The 17614-nt window shown below is 42.5% G+C and overlaps 1 protein-coding gene and 2 long non-coding RNA genes across 3 annotated transcripts in view; 2 read left to right on the top strand and 1 right to left on the bottom strand.

Moving 5' to 3' along the window:
- LOC148224679 (uncharacterized) overlaps window positions 1–8182 on the bottom strand; it is a 46883-nt gene extending 38701 nt beyond the window's left edge. The window contains exon 1 of the long non-coding RNA XR_015801187.1: window positions 7963–8182. This is a non-coding gene — a long non-coding RNA (uncharacterized LOC148224679). The remainder of the gene's footprint in view (window positions 1–7962) is intronic.
- On the top strand, window positions 1937–8053 carry LOC148224680 (uncharacterized). The gene is made up of 3 exons (XR_015801186.1): window positions 1937–2078; window positions 2277–2695; window positions 7975–8053. It is a non-coding gene; the product is annotated as an uncharacterized LOC148224680 (long non-coding RNA).
- Window positions 8153–17614, top strand: part of CCDC80 (coiled-coil domain containing 80) — a 21960-nt gene continuing 12498 nt past the window's right edge. Inside the window, exons 1-3 of the mRNA XM_014878618.2 lie at window positions 8153–8812; window positions 9195–11095; window positions 16463–16619. Coding sequence (XP_014734104.1) covers window positions 9203–11095; window positions 16463–16619 — 2050 coding nt within the window. The 5' untranslated portion in view covers window positions 8153–8812; window positions 9195–9202. The remainder of the gene's footprint in view (window positions 8813–9194; window positions 11096–16462; window positions 16620–17614) is intronic.

Raw genomic sequence — 17614 nt, 5'->3', positions numbered from 1 at the left:
TGGTAGCAGTCCCTATAAATGGTGGCTGCAGTCCTCCTGGATGACAGATGTGGTTCTGTTGAAGCAGTGCTCCTGTAGAAGGTGCAATTTTCCTCCAAAGATCCAGCGATGATGTGGAAAAGGTCCAACTTTCCTCTGGGATCCAGTGGAAAGGTCTGCCTTCGCATCCCAAACCCGTTTTTATATCTAGGTAGGAAAGGCTTGGCTCCTGCCCCTGGCTGGGGCATCTTCCAATGGGATGATGTAATCTTATCAGTCACAATAGGACTTAATGGCCCATTAACAGAATATATCTTCTGGAGGAAGGATGGGTTGTGAATAAATAACGATGATCATCCCCCGATCTTATCAGATGGCACATCAGCAGAGGATATCTCCCACAGAGATAAGGATCACCACCCCTCCCACATTTTAACAGATGGTGATAGAATACACATTTTTGCATTGTACCCCAGGACAGAGCCTCTACAGGGGTATAATCCAAGAACAGCAGCAATATATTAATAAAACATGCTTTGACCACATTTCTTCTGGCAGATAGTACTTTTGCACTGCAGCCCAAAATACATAATGAAATCCAGATCTCACTAGTTGCTGGAATGTCCTTTGTCAATAACTGTGTAAAATGTCTCTTACCCTGCAGTGCAAAATTGAGCTGTGGAATTTATGTGCATAAGTTCTTCCACCCTTTGAAAGTATTTTATCTTGAATGAAAATACTGACACTGATTGTGCCTGGCAGAGACCACTCCTACCTCTGCTGTATATCTTAATCCCTTCTGCACCAATTTTGTTTATGTGAATTTATTGCCTGTGAAGTAACTACATCAACAACATAAAAAAAATAAATTTTTTATTATTGCTTGATTAAAAAGTATTACTAGTATTACCAATCAGCAAAGAGATGCATATGTACATCTCCTCAGTGTGAGACACTCTATCACGGATGAGTCTTTTTTACTCTTTGTTTTCTTCTGCTACAGAAACCATTAGGATTCAACTGTATTGTTAGGTTTTGGCCTGGTGGGAATCTATCTGCATGACACCAGGGTTCTCTTCCAACCTGAGCTGAGATTATGCCAAACACTTTAAAAAAACAGACAAGAGAACTCGTAATTCCCAACCTTTGGGCCAATGTCATGACTTCTCACACTTTTTTTCATCCTCTTCCTGTTTTATCAACTGAAAGCACCAGAGTAGTCAGCATTGTTAATTGGCAGCTGCTGACCACTTGCCATCATCTCATAAATTATGGTTTAAGAACCAGCTACCAACATAGTTCTGTGCAAACTTCTACTTCCAGAAGTAGCACAGGGAGGTCACAGGATTAATGTCCCTGTCTGTAGAATGACACTAACCAGGCTGGCCATTCTCCCCCTCTCCCAGGTGAGTAGGTTCTGCCCCTATATAGCCACAGAAGGGAAAAAAAATCTGTAAAGAGATAGGAATAACTGGATTCACCAACCAAAGAGAGTATTCAGAAGGCTGGCATGAGCCTTCCCGAAGCATATGAAACCCCTGAAAGGAGGACGTGTATCTTTTTCTCACTCTAGATGAGATAGCTTCTGACTTGATTTTCTAAATACTCGTGTTTAAGCTGGTTCCCTTCTTCTCGGTTTCCCAGTGGACATTGGATAGCAGACACTTGTCTTAGGTTGCAATACAGAATGTGACCAAAAGTATGTACTCTATCACCATCTGTTAAAACCAGGTGGGGCGGTCATCCTTATCTTTTCCACAACCCATCCTTCCTCCAGGAAGATATCTTCAGTAAATGGACCATTGAGTCCTACTGTATGACTGATTAGATTACATCATCCCATTGGGAGATGCTCCAGCCAGGGGGAGGAGCCAAGCCTTTCCTACCTAGATAAAAACTCAGATCTGGAACACCACGGCAGCCTTTTTCCACTGGATTCCAGAGGAAAAACCAGACCTTTCCACATCATCACTGGACCTTTAGAGGAAAACTGCACCCTTCTACAGGAGCACTACTTCAACTGAACCACATCTGTCATCCAGGACCACAGCCATCATTTAATGGGACTGCTACCAACACCCTGACTGATGGGGTGTCAGGTTGTATTCCGACTCTGTCAGTGTTTTTTTGGGTTTGTTCTCTGTAATACTGTAATTCTATTTTAATTTTCCTAGTAAAGAACTGTTATTCCTATTCCCATATTCCCTTAGAGCCTCTTTATTTCAAAATTATAATAATTTGGAGGGAGGGAGTTTACATTCTCAATTTTAAAAATAGTCTCTTGCCTTTCTTGGCAGACATTTGTCTTTCAAACCAAGACAACACTGCTGCTGAAAACTACTTCAAGAAAAGAACTAAAGAGCCCTGAGTTTCCAACTACTTGTACTCCTTTTCCCCAATTTTTAATTCTGCCCACAGATACCTGGCCTGTGGAGCACCTGACAGAGCACTCCCTGCAGTGGGTGCCCCCCTCCTCTGCCATCCATCAAGGAAAGATTCCAAAAATATCTGGCAGAGATGATCTTGTTCCAGCCAGAGCACATGAGGGAGAGCCAAAGGTTGCCAGTGAGTGAGACAGAGGAATGCCTATTTACATGAAGGAAAGAGAAGAGAGTGGCTCCACTGAAGATTAAATGCGATGATGTACCTGATAACTTAAAAAGACAAGGGCTATGAGTGCTTGCAAGTGAGCATAAGCAGCCTGAAAAGAAGAATGGTATGTTATCCACACATGATATTTCCTGCTGTCACTTTCAGGCTTGAACTGTCTTCAGTCTGACCTGAAGTAATGGGGCATAAATGTTAAATTCTCATTCTACTTCAGTCTTTTGCCTTGCCTTGCCTTCCCTCCACTGAGCCATGTGAACAGAAAAGCGCAGTGGTACTTCAGTATATGCTTAATTGCTTTTCTGAGTTAAATCCATCAGAGAATTTGAATCTTCTCCACTGACTACCAATGAATGTTAGTCAAGAATGCGTGCAGCCATGTAACTAGTAATTTTTCATATTCTTCGCCAAGGCATTCTGACATGTAGTCCCTGAGAGTAATCACTATGCACAGCACAGTTTTGGAAGACTCTTCTACAGATGAACTGTGGTACAGTCTGTTTTTTAAACATGATACTCCTCCATTCCTACCCCTTCAACTTCATAATCAAAACAAGCCTTTAATAAAACCCAAACAAACAAACCAACATTTAAAAAATATAAATTAAAGGGTACAAGAAAAAATTTGTAAGGCAGGGTATTTTAGAATAGATAATGTCTCCCACAAATACATAAGAAGCAATCCCTCATGAATCAGTGGGCTCTGTTTTCTGGCAGAATCTCATTGAAGCTCCTCTACCAGTGGAGAGGAGAACTGAGTCTTTCCTGGTAAGTGAATGAGCTGATTGTATTGTAGGACAGTTTCTACTTGATCTTATTCCAAGTGTGCAAAGCCGTAAGTGATTGTATTTGGGCAAAACAGCTGTCAAAGAGATCAGGCCTGGGAGCTCTGCATTAAGAAACCAAGTATTTGTGCAGAGAGAAGTTTCATAAGCACCAGCTTCTATCCTGCTTGACTGTGCTTTGTACCATGAAGTAGGGCTGTGAGAGCCACAAGGCAATCTCCCCTCTTGTTCAGAAAGGTTCAACATCAGCTGGCATTCCCCCAAGACAAAGGGAGAAGGACAAAGGAAGCACACCAGAGAAAGGATGTGGCATGGATTGGTGTTCAGACCTGTGCTAGCATAAAGCCCTCTGCTACAGAGTGTGAAATTGAGATGGGAATCCAAGTCCTTGCATCTGGTGACTTCACTGCTGTGGCCAAAATTCATTTAGCTGTGCAGGCATGTGACCTGGGAGCTGTAATAGCATTTCATGGGAGAGTCTTCAACATCAGCATTATGAGATGTCTGTAGCACAGCTTCCCAGTGGGGTTATAGCACTGTAACAGAGGGATGCTGGCCTCTGACAGCACTGACAATTTAAATTAATTTAAGCCTAGCTTTCCTTATCATCTCAAGATCTATTCCTATGACAGTCTGTGTGTCTGTAACTATTCTGAGATTGCTCCTGTGGTTTTCTGAATGCTTCACCTCAGCAGATGTTTTGTTGAGAGACCACTTGCAGCACGCTGCAGTGGCTTTATCACTCCCCCCAGCCTGTGGCTGGGTAACACCAATTGCAAGGCCGGCAGATGGCAATATTTGTATTCATTTTCTCTCTGTATAACACTTTCATCTTAGCGAACATAACACCAGTTGCATCAGTCAGTTTGGTGTAGAACTTGTGTAAGTCCTGTCCAGAAGATATTTTGTTCTCCCTGGCTGATGTTTCCATCCCAGATGTCAACCAGATGTAGAACAAGAAAATGGTCTATGCGAGAGCCTTTCTCTTGCCAGGAAGTTCTATAAAGTGGACAAGCAGAGGTGCTAGAGTCAAGGTCAGCTTGAGCACAGGCCAGTAATAACATTCAGGCATCAGAACTTCCCTGAATCTCAACTATAGCCTAAACTTTTGGGGCTGCAACCCTATCAGTGCCTAAGAAGCTTAGCGTTGGTTCAAAACATTTAATCTTATAGTTCGTAATATTTATTTTTAGAGTTTGAGTGTCATATTGCATTACCAGTTTCTAAACAAGATTATTGAGGACTCCACAGAAAAATGTATATTTAAAAAGTGAAGATTCAAATGAGGCCAGCCAACCTGTTTATCAAAAGCTCCTTTCTATTTTAGGAGCTTGATCCGACTAACCAGGCACTGCTCTTTTTATTATGGGTCACTGCATTTGCAAGCCTCCCTGTACTGGCTCCCTTTCCTGCTCACATACAGGGGGCTGAAGTGCAGTTCCCCTGTTTACTCTACCAGTTGTTATTTCTCCAGCTGCTGGCTGGGTTATGACCTCAGTCAGATTACTAATAATAGCCTCTTTCCCCCTCAGGAAAGTGAGGACTCAGCAGGGTTCAAGAAACCTGTCCCTTCTTGGAGCATCAACAAAGTCTGGCTTCACAGGATTCAGGCTCTGGTGCTCTCCACTCTAATAACCCCCCACTGGTATCAGCAGGGGAACCTACACCTGCTTATCTGGCTCCCAGCTTCCCAGCACTGCACAAAGCAGAGGATGCCAGTTTTCCTAAGCCCCTTGCCTCCTTTCACCTTTCTTGGGAGCAGTTTCTCCCACACTCTCTGGAGGATTGTTTTGAAGTCTACTTAAAGGAAAGTTGGCCCTCTGGCTGTCTCCTTCTTGCTGCTACCTTATTTCTCCAAGTTTTGAAGGACTGAGAAAGAATCCTAGCTCATGGGATGGTTGACTTTCCTATTAATTCTTCAGCAGCTGAAATAGTGTAGTTGTGTGCAACCCCTTGACACATTTGATATATTTAAGTCTGATACTTAAAGCAAAGTATAAAAAGACTCGCAGTACTGTCACCCTTAAACAGATATATAATTCCCCTTTGTGGACATAGCATTAACTTTCAGTTCCTTATAAAAGCACTCCAAGGAATACAGGTTTTGTGCATTGCATTCCACCTTTCTCAGACTGCTCATTTCAGTTCAGTGGGCTACAGAATTCATTTCCATAAGCCTCCATGGAGCTGCACTTTTCAGGGGTGGGTGTCATTTTGATCTCAGATTTTCCATGTAGAGGTGTCCCATGGGATTTCATTCCATCCTTTTGTGATTACTTCCAGTCCAGATAAGAAGGTCTCTTAAAGCCTTGATTTGAAGACTAAGCCAGAGAAAACAGCTACATTCTTGAGCAAATTATCCCAGGATTAACAAAGATAATTAGTAAAAATTTCAAGTAATTGCAATTACTTCAAGTCTGCATCTAGCAAGATTTAATGCCTAATCATTGGTTATCCTTCTGCCTTCCTCTGCTAGATTAAAAAGCAATTTATGAGAAGATCATGAACAATGTGTGGCTGTGCCTTTCACATAGTTAATTCCCCACCTCCCTTTCAATAAGATCATATCTAGCTATCACATCACTTTTTGAACCCTTTGCAATCCTTTTGAAAAGCCTGATGTGTTAAGCATAAATCACATTATTGACACTATATATGACTTTCCAACTTTTCACTGGGCTGCTGGCAGGCTTTCTCCTTGCTGCAATATCACACCAAAAGCTTATTTCCAGGGCCTTATATACAGTGACCTTTAAGTCTTCTACTGAATAGCTGCCTTCAAGTATATTGTTCTGTATGTTATGAATGTTTTACGTCTTTATGTTTTCTTCTTGCTGTAAAACCTTGCACTGGCCCTTTAAAATATGTTTTCACTTTACTAGGAGTCCCCTGTAGTCCTGTATAAATTATTTACTTCCTAAGAAATTTTGATGTCAAATATTTCCAGCAGTCATTTCAAGTTTACTCCTCACCTTGGCCAAAGGTATTATCAAACATCAGCCTTGAAAATAATCCCCATGGTCGCATGTTTTCTTGTGTTCTAGATCCTCCTTACACCTGCACTACAACCTATCATCTTCACTGATCTGCCACCCTTTAATACACTTAGGGCAGATTCTGTAGCATGCTACTTCTTCAATCAGGTTGGGAAAGCAAAAGGAAGTCCTCACAGAAGTTCTTCAGCATATCTATAATTGGACAGGATAGACAGCAAAGCTAATATGGAAATATGTTTCTTTCCTCTGCTGTCATGTACTGACTGTATTTTCCTTGGCATCATTAGACTTTTGCAGATGAGCGACGCTTTGCCTCTGTGTGGTTTCAAATTATTAGCAAACCAAGAAAATTGAGGAAGTTTACATTTTTAGACTGATTTACCCCAAATCAAATACTTGGCTTCAGCACTGTAGGGTCACTTCTTTTTAAAATCTTTGTAATGAAGCTGGATGAAACATTGAAATGAAAACCTCATTTTTATTTACAGTCTGTTTAAAATGTTATCATGAAACAAGGTAATTTTTAATTAAATTTTTTCCTTGTCAAGATAAATAAACCAACAGGCTTGACACTAATTTAAGTGGAAAATGTTACCCACCCTAACACCACAGAATGCCAGTTTTGTGATTCTTGTGAGAGGTACAGTCCTCTTACCTCCCAGTGAATGTAGGATGTGATATTTTGGGAAAGGCTGAGCATTTTTGCCCTCGTGTTAATATGAGCACAGGCATTCAGCATTCTCCCCTACGTCCAGGGCAAACCACTGGCCACAAAACACAAACTGAATGCATATTAGCAAAACCACTACTCTTTATCAGTGATTTGAAAACTTAAATAAAAACTAAGAAAATAAGATAGAAAGTTTTTTTTTCTTTGAAACATTAATATCAAGGAAAGTAGAAGGTGCATCTTCACCTCCAGACAATATAACTGAGATATAATAATATAACTGTGATCAAATCCAGTGTGTTATCACAGGCATGTAAAACATCCCTGTCAATAAGCAAAATCTTGGAAAACTGTTAAAGTAGTATTAAGGTCTTGGATATTTTTAGGTGTTGCCCATCAGCCACAATTCAGTGGTGTTTTACACTGAAGGTGCTCGGCACACTGAAGCCAGTGTGAATCAGCTAAAGACCAGGTGTTGCCAGCAAAGCTGTGCCAGTTTACGTCAGCTCAATAGAATGGTGTCGTTTACACCATGAAAGGAGAGCAAAGTACATGACCCTGCCTTTACCTTTGTCTCTGTAGGTATTTTTGTACCTTTTATCTTCTTTTTTTTTCCATTGCTGGTGCACATTCATGGGAAATAGATATTACTCTAATTTTAGAACAATAGTAAACAACCCGATCTCTTTAAAAACTACAAATTAGCAAACAGTCATGCCCATATGATGTTTGAGGAAAGAATATACTGACATACATGAGAACCTGAAAGAGAAACTGGAAAGTAAAGAAAAATTGGATTTCACTGAGGAATTCCCATAAAACAATAAAAAACAAGGAAAGTAGAAAGACAAGGCAGAAATATGGAGGTTTAAAACAATGATTCTTAAACACCAGAGCTGTTACTGAGACGGGTGGAGAAACATACTTTTTTATCCAGACAGTGTCCGTTTGATGGGAAGAAAGAAAAAGCTGAGGTCGGAGAACACCAGAGAGCTGGGATGAGTGAAGGAAAGAGTTAAGGCTGGAGTCACCCTCTCTGAAGTACTCTCTGATGCTGTGCAGTGTTTCAGCCCCCAGAGCCTTCCTCCTCCTCCCTCCCTGTGTCGGAGTGGGGAGGAGGCGGGTTCTGCTGAGCTGTTAAATCCTGAGTGAAGTTTCCCCCATTTCCAGTGGCCACCGTTGTCTGAGGCTGGTTCGGAACAGGGCTGGGGTTGCCCTGACGTTTCTGGGACCGCGGCCAGCCAAGAAGAAAAAAAGACGAGTGTTTTACAATTTGCTTTTGTCAAAGTGTGGAGAAAGGGGAAAGGGAAGCGTCCTTTCTATTTTTTCTTCAGCGTCACATTCCTGTGTTTTTCTTCAGCCTGGAAAATATATTAGTGCTGGTGCTTTCCTCTCTGGAAACAAAGGAGCTAAACGGGATCGAGGAAGCAAGGAGTGGGAAGGAGTTTTGGGAAGTTTAAAAGAGAGAGACTTGGAGCAGACAGAAGTTCTCTTTTCTTAAATGAAAGCCCCGCCTGTGTGGGTAATCGGTACAGCAAAAATCCAGACCTGCAGGTAAATGGAGAAGCAGAGATCACAAAGGAAATTTCCGCTAACCTCATCCCGCCTGTCAAGAAGGTGAAGAAGAAAGTTAAGAGACACACAGCAGGCTCTGCGACCTGTTGGGCTGCGTAAAGATAAATCACTGAACAACAGTAAAGCTGTATGGCATTGGTCTCCTTTTAAAGGAAAAAGACGTGAAAACTCTTCTCTGGCAGGGGAACTTCCCCGAGAGTGTAAGTTTCAAGTCAAATTCTTGTCTTTCTTCTCTATGTACAGGACCCTTAAGCTGTGTGTCTTTGCATGTGTGTATAGTGAGAGTGTGGAGAGAAATGGGGAGAGTGAGAGAGAGAAGGTTGCAGATCACAGTATCATTTTAGATAGACAGTATCATGTTACAGAAGGATGAGCTCATTTTTTCATAAAGTGATCCATTCTGTGTTTTTCCAAAAATAACTGTAAAACTTACAAAGCCACTAGGGCAGGACTGAGGCGTAATCAAGCACTTATAAATCACACAAAATAGCCAGCCTATGCTTTGCATTTTTAATCACTTGTCCAAGATATCATCATACTGTTAACATCTAATTTTTCTCCTTCACCTACCCCCCAACATAGATTGCACAATGAACTGGAGGCCAGCTCTCAGTTTAGCCCTGCTATGGGCAGCATGGTTAGTTTGTGGCTCTGAGAAGATGGAGAGGCTAGTGGAAAGAGGGAGCCATGGAGTTAGGAAAGTGCCCCTGGCTTACAGGGCTTCAAGCAGCCTCCTGAGAAGGTCTGGAGCATCCCTGAGGAATACAAGCCCAAATCCTCAACACCCTGTCACCAAGAGGGATTCTTCAGCACCTCCAAAGCCACCTGCCAATCTCCTGCAAGGGGAAGCACATTCCCAGGCCAGGGGCACGGGGACCAGAATGAGGTTGGTACAGAGACTCATAGCTGCAGCCAAATACCCCAAGTCTGAGATGATAAAGGATGAAGGGATATCCTCTTCCACCCAGTCACGAGTGGTACGTTTCCCTTCCGGGTCAAGTTCTCCCAATGTCCTGGCCAGCTTTGCAGGGAAAAATCGAGTGTGGGTCATTTCTGCCCCCCATGCCTCTGAGGGCTACTACCGACTCATGATGAGCCTGCTGAAAAATGACGTTTACTGTGAATTGGCTGAGAGGCACATCCAGCAAATTGTGTTGTTCCATGAAGAAGGGGAAGAAGGTGGAAAAGTTAGAAGGATAACCAATGAAGGAAAAATCCTGGAACAGCCACTAGATCCTGCCCTCATTCCAAAGCTCATGAGCTTTCTGAAACTGGAGAAAGGGAAATTTGGCATGGTACTGCTGAAGAAAACCCTGCAAGTGGAGGAAAGGTATCCTTATCCAGTCAGGCTAGAGGCCATGTATGAAGTAATTGATCAGAACCCCATCAGAAAAATTGAGAAGATGAGACAGAAGGGCTTCATCCAGACGTGCAAGGCAGCTGGGGTGGAGGGGCAAGTGGTTGAGGAAGGCAATAATGGGGGCACCATGCAACCTACCCCTGGCAGTGAACATGTCCAGGTGTCAGCAAGGAAGGAGGATCCAAGGAAGAGCAATAATCAACCAACAAGGACCAAAACAGTGAGGAAACCAATGACAACCACAGTGGCCAATCCTCTGCCTACTGTAAGGACCACTACCCTCCCTCCCACCACCACAACTACTCGTGCCACCACCCATGCAGTGACAACAGCCAGCTGGTCTACAACAACAACTACATCCCTCCCCAGCACACAGAGGACCTGGACCATGAAGTCACATTCCACCACGGAATACCACAGGCTGCCAGTAGCCCCTGATGCCACCACGCCACGAGTCACAGCCTCTGAGGACTTCTACTCTCCTGTGTGGAAAACAAACCGCAGGGACCGGCAGCAAAGCCACCAAGAGAAACAACTGGCAGCCACACGGAAACCAAACAAGGCTACCCGCTATGACAGTTTCACAGAACTCCCAACAGCTCCCTCAGTACACTATACAAAGGCAAATGTGGGTAGATTTAAAGATAACAGAACTGACAGAAAGGACTTTAACCACAGGGACCTGAATGTCACACCGGGGCAACATAAACCAACTAAGACTAAACCACCAAAAAAAAGGACCCAAGAAAAAATACTCAGTAATGAGTATGAAGATAAGTACGATCCAAGCAAGCCTGCTAGCTCCCATTTAGAGGAACAGTTTGCAGCAGGAAATACTCCCCCAAAGAAAGGAAAAGAATCAAAGAAGCATGACCGAATGGATAAACCTGAGAAGAAGAAGAAGAAGGACAGAGCTGACAAGCAGCAGAAGAGTGAGAAGCAGTCCAAGAAGGCCAAAGCTGAAAAAAAGAGCAAGCAGGACAAAGATCGCAGTAAGAAGAAGAAGGGAAGCAGGACTGAGAATGAGGATTTTCCCAAGTCCAACAAGAAGACTTTCCTACAGCCTCCCAGGAAATCAGTAACTAACATTCTGGAATATTTTGAAGGCAAGAGGAGGCTCATTGTAAGTAATTCATTCATCTGAATTTTATTATCTAAATGAAGTCATATCTTCCTCATAGTAGGAATATGTGGAACTATACACTTATAGTGGGTTTGTATTACTCTTTTTTGGTGCTTTTGTTTTAAGAGGTAAAATTTATAGACCCAAATGATTGTTTTCAACACATTTCATGGCCTCATATTGGAAATCTTACATGCAGTTGTCTTGGTTTAATTTTGACTTTCCTGGCCAATGCACCAAATTAATGTCTTGAGTTTGAGTTGCCAATTTGAATAAACTTATTTTTCTTGTTGTGAGACAGAACCAGGAGCAAAAGAGCAAGGCAGGCCTAAAACTTGAGAGAGTATAAAAGAAAATTTATTAACTACACAAACAAAAAGAGAGGAAAAAAAAAAAATTCAGAATAAGATTTTTTTAGATCACTCCTTCCCTCCCTCTCCCAATCTTCATAACAAAACAAACATATAACAAATACTTCGGTCAGTGCCCAATTTAGTCTTTCTCAGTTCACTTCTGGAGAGAGAAGCCTCTTCTTGTTGAAGTTGTAGGGATTTTTCCCACAAGAAGGAAAAAGACAGTTCTCTTGTGGTTTTATCTTTCACGATTTGCATCCGCCCGGGAACCTGCAACCGTGACGCTCCTCCCACCTCTACAGCTGTCCCAAAGTTGTAGATGTGGGCCGTGTCTGCTCCATGGGGTATTACTTTTAAGAATGAAATGTTCAACCGCAAAGATTTTCTCTGTCCTTTTTTCTCTGCTCAGGCTTTATCTTCAGAAAACCAAAATCCCCTTCTTTTCTCAGGACAGAAATTCTCAACACAGGTGCTCTTTAGTCAAATCATCTATTAAATGGAACATTTTCATCCCCCCATGTCTCTTTCCATGGTTTATAGGAATATTCAGTACATCAGTTCATTCCTACAATTTCACAAAAAGATTTTCAGCCATTTCAGCATCTTCTCATTCTCTTTCCATCTTAAAAACTTAGCTCTTACATCACTGACTTCAGAAATCTTCTTATTCCCTTTCATATTCAAAGGAAAGGCTGGAGGCTTTGCAAATCTTATCTGAACACTAAAGAGTTAAAGTTTAACACAACTACAAGAGTTGGGCCAGGCTCAGGCCGAGCTGGGAGGCAGCTGAGGTATCAATCAGCCTTTCTGGGGCTGGGCTGCAGCCCCACACTGCTCATGGCCACCCGGGCAGGCCCGGCCCGGCCGGCAGCAGCAAGAGTCGGCCTCCCCCCACGCCAGAGCCGCAGGCCCGTGGAGGAGGAAGCCGTGAAGGTCTTATCACACAACTTTTTCTCCCCCTGGCCGTCGGGTCCCCCTCGTTGGCAAACGGGGCCCAAGCGGCCTCCCGAGCCTCCCCCCCCCCCCCGCACGGGGGAGAGGGAAGCTCGGGTTGGTGTTACCTGCTCAGCCACCGGAAGACAAAGAGAATCAGTTCCGGACCACCCCCCTCAAAATGTGTGCTCACGGAGCGAACCAACCCCCTCTAATTGGCTGTTGCAGGTATCCCAACCCCCAGAGAGGAAACTCCCTTAGGAAGAATCTCCCCTGAGTCTCCTCTTCCTAAGTCAACCCACCACAGCAGTATAAAAATCAGTCATCCAGAGATTGCTGTTCCCAGCACTTCCATAAACCACCATATGGCTCTCAGATTATCTTGATTCCAGTGGATATGTAGGTGTCAGGATCTGTATTATTAAGATCCATAAAATGAGGTTCTAGTGTGTATTACATCCATTTGTCACCTTGGGGTACTTGCCAAAGTTACCACGTTTCGGTGCTCTGCATGTCCTGCCAGCTGGCACACCTTCTTCATATTGGTGCTGGTGTCCTAAAGCTGGAAGCAAGCCAGGTGTCTTGGCAATACTAGTGCACTCTGACTGAAGATATGCACAAAGGCTTGTGATCAGATGCCCTGAGGGATGGGGAATTTGGGATTAAGATCTGATGAGAATTTGGCATTCAGATCTCCTAGGCATCTTCAGAGATCCTGTGCAAACTTTATTTTGGTTTGGGTTTTTCTCCTGCTGTTTGTATTAAACTGTAACACTCCAGTAAGTTTTCAAGCCTGAAAACTTCAGCATGGTCTGGAGTTACTTGTCCCCAGGTTTTATAGTGCTGTATGTTTTTCCAGCTACTTATAAAAACCACTTCACCTGGGACAGGAAACAGTTTTAGTTGTAGTACAAATGTTTTTTCTGGCAGATGACACATATCCTGAAGGGTACACTTTGGAAAACAGTTCTTTAAAAATATTATTGTGGGAGCTGGTTTCTTGCAATTATTTCTTGCAAGCTGGTCTGTTTCAGTTATTGTCCAATAGTCATTGTCACAAAAGCCTTTGACTTTCAGGCTCCACATTCCAGTACTAATAGCAAAGGTGCCATGTGAAGATGCCAAGTTAAGATTTCAACCATTGGAAAGTAATGAATCATTCTGCTGCTGATTCATGGGTCTGAAAACAAGGCAATCTTCTTCTCCCCCTCCCTGTTCTTCAAGATGTGCAGAGTTAGCACTAGAAGTGGAAAAAAAGCCATATATTTGAAAAAAATTGAACTTCACTGAATTTTGCAAATAATGCCCATTAGTTTCTTGTTAACTAATATTTAGCCAAAACAAAAGCTCAGAGAGAGAAACTATGCAGAAGTTGGGATCCTTGAAATTTGGTCTCAATGTTATAGAATATATGTAGCATCAGGACAAAATAAACAAACTTGAAAATAAAAGAGCCAAAAGTAAAGCTCACAGATGTCAGGCTGCTAATTCATAACACCACCACAGTCTTGGCAACTTAAAGGATTGTCTGAAATTTGAACCTTCTGATACTGGGCCACCTCACAGCTGGGTCTCTGAGATAAGATTTGCACAATCTCAGGTTATCAGGCCAGAACTCACTGCAGACAAATGATGATGCCATGCTGTACCTCACTTTTTAAAAATCTAATAGCATCCTCAGCCTGCTTACTCTGAAGCTTCCTGAAGAATAGGTTTGGTTTGGTTATAAGTAAAAGCAGTGGTTGAACTCTGTATTTTCTCATTGCTACACACAGCATTGTGGAAAACAAAGAACTTCTCAAGCTTCTTTGAATCCACACACGTGCCTCTTTGCATTCCTTCCAATCAAACTGTTCAGTTCCCTTAGGGGAACAATCCTTACAATTAAATCTGTCATTCATGAGTCTTGGAACTCCCTCTCTAGAGAATTAGCTCACATTGCTGCAGAAGCAGCTCAACCCGAGTTGTTCACCATTGCTTTGCTGTACTTTTGTCTTTCAGACTTGTTTCCAAGGACATTGTTTCAGTCCTTTTCCAAATATATTTAAAGAAGGACATAGGGTTTTAAGTTCTACATCATTAGCAATTTCAGATTTCAGTGTGAATTTCAAACATCTGGAATTTTGAAGTCTATTCTGGGTTAAGCTCATTCATGACAAATATAAGTCCCAGATGCAGAAACTGAAAAAACATGGGTTTTGAGTCCAACAGTCTCACCTCTCTGTAGAGGGGCTTTTATTGCAGTCTTACAAATGTTGAGAAATTTTGGCCTTGTGATTTTGGGTCATTTGTTTATTTCTCTGTGGTGATGCAATGCCAACTGACAGTTTATTTGTAACACTCCATATACACCCATATGCCCATATATGTATATGCATACACACACACATACATGCATGCATGCAAACGAGGAACATGAAGATAACCTGAGAACTGGAGCACCTCTCCTATGGAAACAGGGTGAAAGAGTTGAGGTTGCTCTTCTGGAGAAGAAAAGGCTCCAGGGAGACGTTGTAGGAGCCTTCCTGTACCTAAAGAGAGCTTATAAAAAAGAGGGAGAGTGATAGTTGTGGATATTCTACCCCTGTAAGTGTCCAGGGCCAAGCTGGATGTCCAAGGCCTTGGATTTGAACAACCTGGTCCAGTGGAAGGTGTCCCTGCTCCTGGCAGAGGGGTTGGAAAAAGATAGTCTTGAAGGTCCTTTCTCACCCAAACCATCCTGTGATTCTGTGGTGCAAACACTGATAGAGACAGAGCATATACAGCCTCGGTTAAAACAGACCTGGCACAAAGCTTTGATGGGAAATTTGCTACAAGATTTGATGAAGTGGATCAGATTCGGGCTTGGCTCTGCTTTCCAGCTTATGACCTCCAAAACTAGGAGGAGACAATGCAAACCAATGGTCTCATTCACCTTCATGTCCCAAAGCTGTAGTTATGCCAGGGGCCTTTGCATAAATGAGAGGCAGATTTTATAAGCCCATAAATGTTTTTACATTAATGAACTGGATTTATAAAGAATGTACAGCAAACAAACACAAACTTCAAAAGGCAGCCAGAAAATTATTACTCCTGTTACAGATTAAAGCATCAATTTGTAACTAAAGGATTTTGGTGATTATTTGTGACCTTAAATCATAAAACTTGAGTCCATATTCCAGCTCCCTTTGTATTTGGGGGAACAGTGGCAGGTGCTTGATGGCAGTTCACTGCTGCCAGTTATAATGATTACATTGATAAAGCTGCAGCACTCCTAGGCATCTTCTGCTGGAAAGTGCTGCATAGAAACACTGAATCTTGTTAAACACACACTTCCCCTGGAATATTTTCATCTCAGTCACTGATGAAGATCTGAATTATGTGCTCTAAACCTTTTAAAAATTAAATCTTTGCAAGCCTTAGAAGGCTTTGAAGTAAGTACTGTAGAATGTAGAGCTTTTTATACTTTTGTTGTTGCAATTGTTCCTCTTCCTTTTTTGACCACAGCTGTGCCTTTGAGCAAGTATAAGTCCCATAAGACATCAAAGTGGCTTAAAACAAAGAAAATAAGAATCAGTCGTTTTCAGATGAGGCCTCAGCAAGTCTTCAAGGTCTTCTTAAATGGCCATCAGTTACATAAGTACTCATGTAGACCTAGTTGCACTCACCCTTTGGCAGTCAAAACAGCCATGGGAGCCCTGCCTGGACCATGGGATGAGGGCAGAGCAGCTGCCATGTTCCCAGGACTCCCACTGTGAGTGAGTTGTAGCACCTCTGACCTGGTGGGACTGGCAGGGCAAGGGATAAAAGGAGAGTATGTGGCTTTCTGTAAAATATAGTGATATTTCTTCTACCAGCATTGTGGTAGAAGCAGCAGAGGAGCTGATGCAAACAGCTGTACATGCTTCTGAAGGTTTTCCTCTAGCTGCCTGAATGTCTTTGGGTCAGGTCTGGGCATGAAGGTACACTCCAAACAGAAATAAATAAAAGCTTTATGGGAAAGAGAGCCCAGTTTGCAGACAGCGACTAGTTCTCCCTCAGTAAAATAATCACCTGCTTAATTTCTTATACTAAACAAACTTTTGTCTCTGCCACCAACCAGCTGATCACAACCCCCAAGGCGGACAACACCATGTATGTCCAGCAGCGAGACGAGTATCTGGAGAGCTTCTGCAAGATGGCAACGAGGAAGATCTCAGTCATCACAATTTTTGGCACCATGAACAACAGCAGCATGAAAATTGACCACTTCCAGCTAGGTTCTTTTTCTTCTAATACTTTCTTTCCATCTCATGGGCACAATATTGACAGCAAAGTCGAAAATCGCCCCAGCTTGGGTCAAAATCTAAGACTATGCAGGACCTGAAAAGTAGCTAATTTAGACATATTTAGTGCCATCTTCTTCACATTCAGAGTTTCTATGTAGACAGGTGATGCTGGGCATCCATCTCTCTTAGGTAGCTTTGAAACAACTACTGTCAGTGTTCAGGTCCTGGGGAAGCATCCACCAAAGCCAGTGAAAACCTGTCTTTTTGTAACAATACTGGTTGAACAAAGACTTCAGGTTGCAGTCCAGCAAAGCACTTAAGCTTAGTTATCTCTTGAATCATTGAACTATCTCATTTCTGTCTGCATCTAAAGGTTAAGATCACTGTGAGTGCTTTGGTGGATGAAGCCAAAGAAATACAAATATTCTACAATTCTATACTGCAAATAGAATAAAAGCTTCTAATTTTGCTTAAAAGTCCACCACATCTTTCCCCTCGATGTTCATCTGGTTTTACCAAACCTTGGGAAAAGATGTGATGGAACAGAAAGCTCAAGATCTGACCAGCTGCAGGGTGTTTCAGGTCTGGCATATAAATGGCCAGAAAAATCACAGATTTATGTCTGGCTTCCAGTTGTGCCCTTTCTACTCTCAGAGAGACAGGATCTAGCCTTGTGTCCCTGGATGACTGTGAGTCACAAATCCTGCCAGACTGTCCATTTGTGCACCTCCTTGACAAATCTGGAGCAGTACAGGATTTTCCACATCAGGCCAAGGTTACTCAGGGTCACTTTTTGTGTACCTAGATCCATCTGCCTGTCAGTTTGCCTAACAGCAAATCCTGTTTAGGATTATATTTAGCTCTAGTCTGGCTAATATTCAGATATTCACTTTGACACAGACCATACTCTTTCAGCCTGTTCCAAACTTAATCTACATCCAAACTTTCCCCAAACCACATAAGTGTATATAACAGCTGAGTTCTCA

This window comes from Sturnus vulgaris, chromosome 2, assembly GCF_052056855.1.
Source record: "Sturnus vulgaris isolate bStuVul1 chromosome 2, bStuVul1.hap1, whole genome shotgun sequence".
NCBI lineage: Eukaryota > Metazoa > Chordata > Aves > Passeriformes > Sturnidae > Sturnus > Sturnus vulgaris.
The sequence above is the reverse complement of the archived record's forward strand: the minus strand, read 5'-3'. Positions and strand labels throughout refer to the sequence as shown.